Raw genomic sequence first — 13,576 nt, 5'->3', positions numbered from 1 at the left:
GCAAATGTGTGTGCGTATGTGCTGCAGACTGAAAAAAAATTGCTGCACTTGTGCGTTGCATTTAGAGCACATTATTCTGAATGCCTTCCATCTAATCCATTACGTTCTACAAACATGCACATGAATTCAAAATGCCTGTGCTCAGGATGGCTTCAAAGTATCTCCCCGGCGGAATGAGGAGTTAGCGCTCTAGTTATTTAGTAATAGCTCTATGGTTGTGATTGACTTCTGATGACTTGTCATAACTAATTACATGACTTGATTTAAACCCACGAATTGCAACCCGCCCATACGTGGTTCTAACACCCTTCAATTCCTGAACCAAGTATGATTAATGGCAAATAGGATCATTTGTTTTTCATACATTTTCTTCGTTTCGTTTCCAAAAGTAACACCACTCAAAATCCAAAGATGAATGTTCAAAACCTAACCTGTTGAAGTTCAAAACCTAACCTTTTGATCACAAAAAAAAAATTCGTCAACAGCACTCTTTGTTTCCCAAAATCAGTCAATTGACTGATGTAAGCTACATTTCTTGAAATCACCTACATTTCTTGATTTCTTCTAAGTGACAGCAAGCCAGATGGAATGATTTCACGGGGTGTTTAGTACCAGTGTGATCTTTATTCCAAGTAAGCTTTTGGATAATAATTTGGTAGGTTACTTTTGGGATTAATGCAAATAATATTATCTGCCTTTGATCCTTTCAAATGCTTATTAGCCGCAATGTGTAGAATAAGATGCCTCTATCATACATATTTTCTTTAACTGCAAATTTCTGTTTTACCATTAAATTCTTTGTTTTGCTGATTTTCAATATTTTTTATTACAATAATCATTATATTCTTCCAAAGAATGCAAGCAAAACCTACTAGGTGGATTCACTACTAAATACAGCAACCATCTTGGAAAATAGAGGGAAAAGTTTGACTCACTGCAAAATATTTATTCCAAATAGTTCCGAAGCCACGATAAGCTCCAACACCTGGGTCCAGTTTTCTGCTAACAGAGCCATCGTCTGTTACATGGAGACTGTAAGCAGTAAGCACAGCAAAAGGCACGCTTACCTCAGAGGAAAAAGATGCTTGAATCAGTGATGTAACAACAGAAATCTCCATGCGCATGCATACGTTAGCACATCCACGCTATGAAATAGTACTTGACAGCACAATTTTTCTGCTTTTTTTGTTTCGCAGCGCTATGAAATTGGGCCCTGGTTTTGCCGGTTTTGCTATATTCTGATGGATACAAGACTTAAAAAGTCAGCCACCATTTCTTAACATGTGTGGGCTTGAAGTCCCAAGCTCAGTATAGAGAATATGTCCAAAGCAAAAAATTGGCCAGGAAGTTAGGCTGTCAGAAATAGGCTCCATATATGGCTATGTCTCATGTCAGCATGTTCCCGGAAAGTTATTATTGACCGGGAACTACAGAATAGCTCTGGACAGGAGATTCAGACACGGCCCTAGTGTCAGGTGCCACAATGGCATTCCTGTCATGTGACTGCAGCCAGACCATGAGGCCAACGTCACATGATCACAATTCTCATTTAACCTGAACCTTTGGACGTACCAACGAGTTTAGGACACCGTTCCTCGGTTTGGGTGACGTCGGCGCTCCGGGTGATTTCAGCTCTATCGTCGAGGAGTACCGTCTCAGCGACATGTCTTCTCGGGTCTGCTGGGCCAGTAGGCGAAGCTTGTACTCCGTACGCTGCGTTCTGAGCTTCCTGGAGGAGAAGACAGCGCCCTCACGCTTGGCTTTCATGTCGGGCTTGTCGCTGAGCCACGGACTGGCAAAACACTCGTCAACTGATGGCCTGTCACTGAGGTAAGAGAATAGAACTGTCAGAATTACAATCTGAATTTTGGACACGAAATTAAAAAAAAAAAGTGTTCAAAACTGCTAACTTGCTGAATTATCCTGAAACATACAAATTGTAAAAGTGAAAATGAATAAGATTGCTGCAAACTGCTTTCTGACTGGATTGACCTGAAATATACAAATCTCAAAAATTAAGGCGACCTGACGTTGCGATCTTTACAAGATCTTCAGAGGCAAAATGGCAGAGGAACAAGAAACAAACATGTAGGGGACAGACCAGGGAAAGGAGTAGAAGAACGTACAAAGAGCAGAACAAATCAGGGACACACCACGAGGGATTAATTGGATAAATTGTAAAAGTTACAGAACCTCACGTTTCAGCCTTTGAGAAAGATCCTGCTAGTATCCAAACATCTGGCGCTCTAACTTTATGATTTGCATTTTTGATGGGATTGATGGGACACGGCCCAGAGCACATCCACAAAACGGAGGGTAAAGTAATTAAGAAGCTCACTACGAGCAATGGTTATATTTGGTTTGGCGCGAAGCAGTTCTTGAAAGATAGAGGCTCCAACTTAAAGTTCTCTGTAGCCTCATCCCCTTAAAAAAAATACTTGGCCTTTATTTAAAGCCAGAGTCCATCATTTGCAGCTATCCAAAAAGTAACCGGCGTAATTATTGTTGAAAAACATACTAAGTTGACAGATAGTAAGGGGACTAAACTCCCTGTGAAATAATTCTTTATGGCAAGCTGTCATTTTGAAGAAATCAACGAAAGAAGGCCTTTCCAACGGTGCGTCTTAAGAAGCACCGTAGGCAATTCAAATTAGTATTTCATTTTGTTATTCGGCAAAACGCGCAAGCATTGACACGACACACGCGAGCGCAGTTGCTATAATTCGTCGGATCAGTGCGCAACATCGCGTAGCTGCAATCGGCAAGTGAGAACGTGTCTGGGACGCTGAATTCAGGCCCAATTCAAAACATGATTCAGCAACTTTTGATTTGAAATCGAGATCCTAGAATGTTGTTTTTCTCGAAATATACAGCTGAAGCTGAGCTGAAACTTCATCAGGTTAGTTGTTCAGCACCCTTCTTTAGATTCTGAGCACTTTTGTTGCTTCAAACGAACAAAATGCACAAATTACAAATGATGGACTATACCTTTAAAGATAGATAATAGTTATATCTTTATCAACAATAACTTGAATTTCTTGCTCTTGTGTTTGGTGACTATTTCCTTTACAGGCTTTCAAGCAGTCCCAGGTGAAAAAGTAGGACAACGGTAGGATCAAAACTTTCCAAAAAGTAGGATATTGGAGGACAAAATCAGGATAAAAGTAGGACTTTTGCGGGCTTTCAGTAGTAGTTTTCGTTGATACTCACCCATGTCCGCAGCATCATAAGCCTCATTTGGCATGTTCTGTACTCTCAACACTTGTGCTCCATCCTCAACTAAGCTCTTAGAAGTACAGTTGCAGTACTCCTGTGCCCAAGCCCTTCATTGTGTGATTTACATATGACAGCGTGTAACATAGTTATGAAAAATATTCAATGAGATTTCATTTTTTTGAGTCGTGGGGAAAAAAAGTAGGAAAAAGTAGGAATTTCAAGAGAAAAAAAAGTAGGAAACGTAGGAACAAGGAAACTAGGAAAAAGCAGAAAAACTAGGAATACTTGAAAGCCTGCCTTTAAATTCTCAATTGATCTCTCCTCATCTGTAAAACCACGGTCCCAAACGACAACTTTCAATTTAATAATCTTACATCGGTTCTTTCTGCAGTATTGCCCATATAAACTGCTTGGCCTCCGCTGTGCAATTCTTGAAGAGATGTTTCCTGTTGATCTTCATCCTGGTGATGTTGTAGATCGTCTTCTCTCGATTCCGACCGAGAAATGGAGAGGTTCCACTCAGCCTGGCAAGGGAAACAAAAGGATGCAGGATGGATTCTTGTAATTCATCGTTTGCCTTGTTTTCCCGGGCAGAGCCACAAGTGACCTGTACAAGTGATCTCCAAAGAACTACAAAACTTGAATCGTATAGAGGTGACTAATAATCTAACACAGACTTGACTGTCTTGACACTAAGGCCAAAAAAAAAATAGTCGGTCTCTGGTCAGACCGAAGTTCCGGAATTGATGCGGCGACGCGTTTTTTGGGGGGTTTTTTTTGGTGGCTTTTTTTTTTTCAAGCTTGAATTGTACAGACAAGGTGGGTACTATTTTGCTTGTTTGTGTCCTATTTATACATTGGTGTCCTCCATAATTTGCCTTGGTGCCCTTTATCATTTGCCTTGGTGTAACTTCCCCCATTCCTTGATGCTCCTTGGTACAAAAATTTGAGGAGGTGCGGCAATAGAGGGCGCTATTGCAGCTTCCGTGTTAATTTGAAAAAAAAAAAGGTTGACGCGCATGATTAAAATCGATGCACACGCTGACCCAAGACCAAGTATTTTTTTTTTGGCCTAACCCTCCAAGATCCTTAAAGATCCATCAGAAGGTTTTGGAGGGTTTAAAGGCATAACCCTCCTGTGCTCAGTGACAATCTGTAGAGCGTTACCCTACATGTCAAATACTATCAGGTGACAGATTTTACCGAATCTGCAAACTGCCCTCACATTGGTACAATCAACCATTTTAAAATGGCTGCTACACAAGCTGTACTTGTATTAGTGGTCATACTATCTGCCAAACCACTTATAGCTATAGTCCATCATTTGCAGCTATCCGAAAAGTAACTGGCGTAATTATTGTTGCAAAACATACTTGGTTGAAAGATAATAAGGGGACTAAACTCCCTGTGAAATTATTCTTTCTGGCAAGCTGTCATTTTGAAGTAATCAACGAAAGAAGGCCTTTCCAATGGTGCTTCTTAGGACACACCGTAGGAAATTTAAATTTGTAGTTCGTTTTGTTATTCGGCGAAGCGCGCGCAAGCATTGGCACGACGCACACGCACGCGCGGTTGCTGTCTTTTTATTCTATATCTATGGCCGGATCAGTGCGCGACATGCTGCAAACGGCTCAGTGAGAACGTGTCTCAGACGCTGAATTCAGGCCCAATTCAAAACATGATTCAGCAATTTTGATTTGAAATTGAGATCCTAGAATATTGTTCTTCTCGGAATATACAGCTGAAGCTGAACTGAAACTTCATCAGGTTAGTTGTTCAGTTGTTCATTTTCTTTAGATTTTGAGCACTTTTGTTGCTTCAAACGAACAAAATGCACAAATTACAAATGATGGACTATATCTTTAGCTCTGATATAAGTTGCACAGTTGAATCCATAGGGATTTGTGGCAGTTGAACAGCAGCCTGTACAAAAAACTGTCCAGAGAGGTGGGGTTAGAGTTTTTGACAGTTTGTGATAGTTAATAGAATAGTCTATAATAGAATAGAATAGTCCATGATTGGACTTACCAGACAAATATCGTGACACCAACAGCCCAGAGGTCCGTCTCATACTCAATCAACCCATCAGTAGCTATTTCAGGAGCTACAAAAACACAGATAAAAACGACACCATCACAGCATCGCCATGAACGTGGCACTGAGATAAAACCTTCATAGCACAACGACCCAACAAGTGGCAAATCAAGGACTTTCTTTTCCAAGGCAACGAATTTGCCTTGGGGAGTCAGGTTGGCGTAGGGGGAGTCAGGTTGGCGTAGCGGTACTTTACTCGCCTTCCACCGCTGTGACCCGGGTTCGAATCCCGCCTGGGCCAATATGTGGATTGGGTTTTCAGTCCCTACCTGATTCCGTGGGTTTTCCCCAGAATATTCTTCTGGGCTTTTCCTCCCACCTCTAAAACTGTAATTTCTTCTCATTGTCCTCTCTACAGGTTTCATCAGGCTTTCGGGCTACAGTGCTTAGGGCACTTTTGAGGAATCCTTGGTTTCTTTACCAGAAATAAATAAAAATATAATAAAATAAAATAAAAAAAATTGAAATCAACAGAAATCTTTACCCATGAATTCTGGCGGAGAGTCTAACCCCTTCATCTTCATCCCCTCTTCCGATACCATCCTCCTAGCCGACCCAAAGTCAATCACCCGCAGCGCGTCCCTCCTCCTACTCTCAAAGACAATATTGTCGTGTCTCATATCCAGGTGAACGATTCGCCTCTTGTGCAGGTAACTGAGCACGCTCAGAAGCTGTCGCACCAATCGCACGATCTGTTCCTCCGAGTATTTGTCCTTCTGGGTCAGGTGACTCAAGACTCCGCCGCCATAGTAACGCTCGGTCACTAGTACGTAGAACCGTTTCGTCAGGAAAGCGTCGCGGAGTTGTAGAATGTTTGGATGCCTAACTTCTTTCAAGATTTCATACTCGAGGAGACTTTGTTTCTTGAGAGGTTGGGCCGAGAGCATGATCTTTGCGACGTGTTCCAATCCCGTGCTGTACTTGTAGCATTTACGCACTACAGCATATCTGCCTCTGGAATTGAAAGAACAGATCAGATAAACAACTTTATTTTCAATTCTAAACAGCCAATGTCCACTACAATGCACCAAGGCCTGTTCCATTCATGTGATTTGCATACTAGAATTCATACCATGGAAGTTAAAGGGAATATACAACATTTGCAAACATCGAAAAAAAAACTACCTAGTTTTTACGAAATACCTTACTAGGATGTTGGTAAATGACAGTCTAAAACATCCTGTAAAATTATGGCACCTGGTGTGAAGTCATTTTCAAGAAAATGGTATTTTTGTAAAAATTTCCAAAGGTGGTCGGCCGACCACCGTTGAAAAAACCTAACAATTTTTCAACTACTGTTCCAAATTAACCATTTTTCTTTCAGTCCAAATTGTGTTTGCTATTGGTTACATGTTCATGAACGGGTGCAGGCTGGCTAGACTAGTTCCATTACCTTACAAGTTTCCGGCATCTGTAAATTGATCCATTTTATATTTAGTGGAGTCAGGGAACCAGACTACTTGAACATTTTTGTTTTTCTTGTTTTTTTCCAGCATTTTCGAACACAAACCTTCAAACATGTCAGTCTAACAATATTTGATCTATTATACTAACCCCTCAAATAGTTCATTTCTGAAAATTACAGCAAATGCCAATCATGTATATTCCCTTTAAAGTGATAAATTTTCTCTAGAAACTGATTGCTTTTCAACATGAATTTCAAGTGATTTCCATTTTTTTCTTGATTGTGTTCATCATGTTTCATCAAAATTTAATTCTTTGAGAAAACTGCATGGCATATCTTTTTTTTAAACTCTGGCAGGAGCTTCTAAATGTCACTTGGTAGTCGGTCGGTCGGTCGGTCTGTCTGTCTGACTGTACCCAAAAATTGACCAAAAATATTTGACCAAAAATTGACCAAATGTGATGCGATCAAGCTAAATGAGACGTTTGTCGACCCCGGTCAAAACAAAAATTATTACAAATTCGAAAAGAGCACAATCTTATCATTACTGCTGTGGAAACCGCAAGCTGATACCATCTTTAGTTAAAAAATTATGGAAGTTGGAACACCAAGAAATGTGATGAAGTGATGTGATGAAGTGGCCTGAATTTTGGCCTGTATCTCCAATTGAAAATTCCCGACAAACGACTCATGTAGCTTGATTGCATCACAAATGCCTGCTGTGGTCAAATGCACTCTTGCCAAAAATTTTCGGAAGACCGGCTTTGTTTCGATCGATGCGCATCTATTTTGCATATGAAGTGAGACATTCTCAAACCGGGCCAGAGCTTATTGTGTAATCGCGCTTGTTTTTTTTTAGTTTCATCCCCAAAACTTCTGTCAGTGTTGAAATCCAGCATTTTTGTCTTCAGAAATAGATTCTTCCAGCAGTATTTCCAAACAGCCAGAACCCAAGTCATTGTTAAGATCACAAGATTCAAACACACCTTTAGTTTTGTCAAAAAATGAGACCAAACAAGAAATATTGATTAAAACTAACTTTACAGCAAATCAACAATCACCTACCGGCCAATTTCAATGTTGAAGTCGTAACCTTTTTGTGGCAAGCTTTCCTTGAGAGTCAAATCCACCGTTTCTTCGATGTCTCCATCGGGGAAGTTGTCTAGTATGCTCCCCTGCGAGGCAGATTTGCGATCTCGATCTAGACTGCAACTTCTTGATAACGTCTGGAATTTTGCGATTGCTTCTATGCTAAGAGGCTGTGAACCTGAGGAGAATAGATTACCACATAGTTCAACATTAAAATGATGTAGTTATTAGGAAAAAACCAAGATCTTCAAAATAATTTGTGAACAAATTTTGAGGGAAGAGGGAAGAAGTAGTTACTGGATAGGAGACAGGCAGGCATAGCTTGCTGAACATTTTTCCAAGGGCGGATCCAGGGGGGCTAAAGGGGGCCATAGCCCCCCCCCCCAATAAAAAAACGAAACCAATTTTTTTTTTTTTATGTGACATCGCAATAAAGGCAGGCAATGAGTACACCACCATCTTTTCCTAAAAAAACATTGGTTAAAGTGGTCAGAAATTGCCTCAGATCGCACCACAGAGCATCTAGAATCCAAACAAATTCTTGTATTTCTCAACACATTCTCGATTTATCAGTTTTAGAGGGGGGCAGGGACATTTTGCCCCCCCCCAACTATTTAAATTTACACCACTTTGTCTTCGCGCCTCTTTTCTTTTCTTTTTTTTTTTCTTTTCTTTTCTTCCTTTTTTTTTTTTTTTTGGTGTGGTTTTCAGTGGGGGGGGGGGGGGGCAAATGCCCCCCTTGCCCCCCCCCCTCGCGACGCCCATGCATATTTTGCAAGAGCAGTAGAGGTGTTTTGTCCATGGGGAAAAAAGAGGTTTCAAAGAGAGAGGGTGAAATAATAAATGAAGATTTATTTAAAGGCAGTGCAATTCAAAATTTCTTGTCATTTATCAGAAACTCAAACAAACCACATGGGGAAACTGACTATCTTTAGTTTTAACAGTGTTACGTTGAATATAAAAGAAATGATCTGTTGAGGGATTTGAACTTCTAAACTTTAGAATACTTGTACCAGTGCTCCACTAACTGAGGGATGTAATTGTTGGTGGTGTCCCAAGTTATAATTTGGTTTTTTTTCATCACGCCGGTAAGGGCTCCGTGTACGAACAAGAGAGGGCGCTTATTTACCACCTACAAGAGCCCCATGTACAGGACACACCACGTGCGCATACACTCTTGTGTTACTATACTCTCGAGGACAATGCTTTGTGTTTCCCTTTATCCCTGTAATATAACACTCTCCCATAGACTAAGCACACAAACTTACTACAGCGGACCGTTTCCAACAAAAGACCCAACTCCCGAGGACTGAAAGGATCTGTTGTTCTCCCTTTGTGTGTCGGTCCTCGGGGGTTATGTAGAACACGTACATACTGATTTGCGTGCGTATAACGCAAAGTACGCACAGCTACATTGGAATTCTATTCTAAATGTGCACAAAGTGTCGTCGGTATTCGCGTGAGCGTCAGGCGTCATCGGCATTGCGTTCGAATGTTTCTCCCAGTGGTCTCCCAAACTTTCCCTGTCTTGCAGTTGAGGGGGTACTTGTGCACTGAGCCCACAGTATTCTTGACTTCACGAACCTGTTCAAATTTGTTCGTCAATTCCTTTGTGCAACCTAATGTGGATTGTTTTACACGTATGTTTATTTACATTTGACTGATCCATATTTTTCTGAATAGATTCTGTGTTTTATAAATCAGAATAATAAGCATCAAAAAGTGTACTTTTCCTGTTTTTATCTGAGTTGGGTTCCTTACGTAATCAGTGATAGCTCACCTATGGGTAATGTCGTCACTGGGACCGATGATCGACTGTACAAACCAATGCCATGCTGCGTGCAACACGCCACACGAAACCGGTACTCGGTAGATGGAAGCAATGGTGTGATGTGCTTGAAGCACTGCTGGATCTTGTCATCCACATTAACCCACTGTTTATCATCTGTGAGGCCAAAAAAACAAAAAAACAATGTAGATTGTTTACCAACATGTATTGTACTATATGAAAGTAAATTCTGTGGGTGCAAAAGATGGATTAATCTCTAACACGGCAGAAACAAGAAGGCATACAGACTGTGATGGCAGAAGTTGTGCAATGACACGAAACAGGTCAATTGGATTTTGAACATCTAAAACAGTCAAATGCAGCTACTTGTTAAGAATTTCATATAGCGAAGATAAAAGCCAACCATTATCTTTTTAAAACAAAAAATATCCAAGTAAATCGAGTACATGTAGTTGTTAAGCTTTGATCTAAGCTGAGCAAATTTTCCTTCCGCAACGGCGATCCGTAGGTCGACTTCAGCATCCCCGGTTGCTGGTTCATCACACCTGATGTTGTCTCCTAAGTAACGAAAGACCTGAACATTTTGACAGACTTCTTGTTGAGACTGACAATGCTCTTGGGTTTGCCAGTGGTTGTGCTATCAATGTCTATATATTTGAAGTTCATCACCATTGACTTGACAAGTCAATCAGAAGTCTATTGCAACTCATTCAGGCCCAAGTCAAGATGCAAGCGTCCAGTGACAAAGGCACTCCTTCAATTTGTTATCGTTCACCGACCCCCTCTTCCTTGTGACTTGTGAATAAACCTGTCATTGACTTGTGATAGTCTTGTGATGGACTATTGCACTACTGATCAAGGGTAATATTCTAGAACTAACCTTCTTTCCTGCTCTGTAATCTGAAGCCAGTGATGTGGGCTCTACTGATGGGGAATTTCCAAGTCACAACCACCTCAGTGGCAGCAGCAAGAGCTACCTTTGGTCTGGATGGGGGGTCTGGCCGCTCTGAAACATCAACAAGGTTGGAATCAAAACAGTTTACATAAAGGATTGCCCAAAACGAGAAATTCTATTTTCAAATGTGACTTGCCCGTTTCATTTAGGGCCTGTGATTTGAGAGGAGCTCTGGCAACTTCAGATTAATTTTGTACAGATGTAAAGTCAATGCCAGCACCCAATTTCATCAAACTCTTCGTAACTTACGATGCATCGCAGCAATGCGACGCGTCGTATCTCTACGATGCCTCGCAGCTGCGACGCGTCATGCGATCCATTTCACGAAACACGTCGTAAGTGCGATGCGTCGTAGGTGTATTTATAGCACAACTCAGTGACTGTTTTATTATATAGTCAGCGTACAGTAAATAGTTGTCTAATATTCAACAAAGAGTCGTCAGATCTAGATCTCAGCTCGAAATTTGTCAAAACGTAAAACAAAATGGCGGCCGTGCGATGCAATTTTGAAGGAAAACAAGCTCTCAGTGGACTGTATATAGCTACTTTGAAATTTCAACTTCAATATCCAGTCTATTTCATAATTATTTAATGAATGTTCTATTTACAACTTTACACACATTGCCTCGGTATTACAATCTTGTTTATGTAATGTTTATGGCATAAAACTGGCTTAGAAAATGACTCTTCTTATTTTGCGATGACCACTAGACACGTCGTAACTTGCGATGTGTTTTAAGCCGTTGTCAAGGAACATAAGACACGTTCAACACATCGCAACTTTCATGAAATGGATGATACGACGTGTCGCGAGTTGCGACGTGTTACACGTCGTAACTCGAGTTGCGACGTGTCGCAGCGCTTCGTGGGCCTGTGCTAAAAGCACCTCCAGCTTAAAAAAAATGTGGTTCGTCAATGTCCCCTGCATATTGGACTCAAGTTATGACATCTGCAAACGTACAGGTTTACCCACTCCATTATATAGTGCAAGGGAATGTATGGTTTTATCAATAGTTGTTGTGAAGTGAACATCTAATGATTGTGGTATTTGATCTCTGTGTGAGAAAGCAGGCCTGAATCAGTTAGTTTACCCTCAGACTCAGTGATCAAGTGGCCAAGACGTCTGTACTATTCATATTAAAGATGGAATTTTTGCGTCGGGGTGATGTAAATCAAACTAGGTTTTGCCCTTCACCGACGTATAAACACTGTATACTCAGTGTGTTACCTCCTGAGTAAAAGTTGGAAAAAATCACTCGGGTGGGACTCGAACCCACAACCTCCTGCTTTCTAGTGCAGACGTCTTACCACTCGACCACCGAGTGATTTTTTCCAACTTTCACTCGGGAGGTAACACACTGAGTATACAGTGTTTATACGTTGGTGAAGGGCAAAACCTAGTTTGATTTACATCACCCCGACACAAAAATTCCATCTTTAATATGAATAGTTATGCGGTACCTGCTGCTATGTACATCAGATTTGAACCAGTCAACCGATCCCGTTAGTTCAGTGGTCGAGTGGTAAGACGTCTGCACTAGAAAGCAGGAGGTCGTGGGTTCGAGTCCCACCCGAGTGATTTTTTCCAACTTTCACTCGGGAGGTAACACACTGAGTATACAGTGTTTATACATCGGTGAAGGGCAAAACCTAGTTTGATTTACGTCTGTACTAGTAATAAGGAGGTTGCGGGTTGGAGTCCCACTCACATACGCTTGTGATTTTTTTTATTAAGTCTTAGACAGCACCAAGTGTACCACACTTATGAAATTACGTCAGTGAAGGGAAAAACCCAATTATTAAAAGCATACTCACCAAAAACGGTAACCTTGGCGCAACTGGTGGCACTCCCTTGATCGTTTGTAGCGATGCATTTATACATCCCTGCCTCCTCGTCCTCGATCCGCGTCACCACCAGTGATCCCTGACCTCTCTTGTCCGACGTCGTTTGGATGCGTTTGCTTCCCACAAGCACGTTGTCATCACGGAACCAAGCTAGGGACGGCAGAGGGTAACCCTTGACCTGGCAGGTCAGCTGGAGGTCGTTGCCCCCGGTGATGAAGGTCTCTTGGAGATGGACGGAGAACTTTGGAGGAGATTCTGAAGGGGGATGGATTATGGAATGAAAGGAGTAATGGACAGATGTTCTTGAAATGGTGGAAAATGGAATCAATTGTGAGTAACACTTGAGTAAGATAGTGAGGTTTTCAACAATGAGCGTACAGTATTAATGCAACAAATTAGTTATTTTCTTTTGTGAAAACAGATAATAATAAAACTATCTTTTCCCCTGATAACCGTCTTGAAATTGATTCGTCATACTTGTCTCCCATTTTTCTTTTCTCTTTTTCAAGATGTACCGGTAAGCCTTTTGCTTGGCTCCGTTAAATTTTGTACGAGTTCCGCCAAAAGCAATTCAACACAGAAGTAAATCTACAATTAACTAATAATTGAGATGCTTCTACATTAAAACCAACAGCTACCTACTTAAGCAACTAAAACTCAATAGTACAGTTCATTCAACTTTCAGGTTAAGAATGAGTAAAATATGAATCAACAAATTATTCTACAAATCAAAATAAAACATTACCAGTTTGGCAGGTATCCACAATCCAGGCAGCAAGCTGGGATTAGGTCAAAACAACATCCAATCGTCAGTCACAAGTTAATAATTTACAACTGGGCATGCTGGACCAAATTTGTTTCGTGATACTAGGCTCTTATTCCACAAGTCAACTACACTTTCCATCGCTCTATTTTTTTATTTTGTTTTTAACCAAACTGAGTAGTAAGGCCAAATATAAAAAAAAAACAGGTTTAGCGTATCCACCCACTTCCTTTGTGGAGGCCGCCTCCTTTTCTTTTTTTTAACCGAAAAAATGAAAATTTTTAAACAGTGACATCATTTTGGCCTCTTTGTCTGTTGCATTTAGCCTATATAAAGCTGGTATGACATTTCCTGAGTCCAATGGTGGCCATTAAAAAAAACACTGGCAGCCATCTTAAAAAATAGCCCGGTTGGGCGGCC

General features: G+C 40.9%; 1 protein-coding gene across 1 annotated transcript; it reads right to left on the bottom strand.

Annotated features, from left to right (window-relative positions):
• Positions 1–648: 648 nt before the first annotated feature.
• Positions 649–13,297, bottom strand: LOC119721561 (striated muscle-specific serine/threonine-protein kinase-like). Its single transcript, XM_038191641.1, has 10 exons — positions 13,262–13,297; positions 13,139–13,172; positions 12,364–12,648; positions 10,474–10,599; positions 9,585–9,749; positions 7,781–7,982; positions 5,795–6,264; positions 5,245–5,320; positions 3,591–3,740; positions 649–1,825 (listed from the first exon to the last, which is right to left on the bottom strand). The coding sequence occupies exons 1-10, from the start codon at positions 13,295–13,297 to the stop codon at positions 1,546–1,548; spliced, it is 1,824 nt and encodes a 607-aa protein (XP_038047569.1). The 3' UTR covers positions 649–1,545.
• Between the last annotated feature and the right edge of the window lie 279 nt (positions 13,298–13,576).

This window comes from Patiria miniata, unplaced genomic scaffold (assembly GCF_015706575.1).
Source record: "Patiria miniata isolate m_02_andy unplaced genomic scaffold, ASM1570657v1 HiC_scaffold_13, whole genome shotgun sequence".
Lineage (NCBI taxonomy): Eukaryota > Metazoa > Echinodermata > Asteroidea > Valvatida > Asterinidae > Patiria > Patiria miniata.
This window is presented reverse-complemented; position numbering and strand designations above follow the sequence as displayed.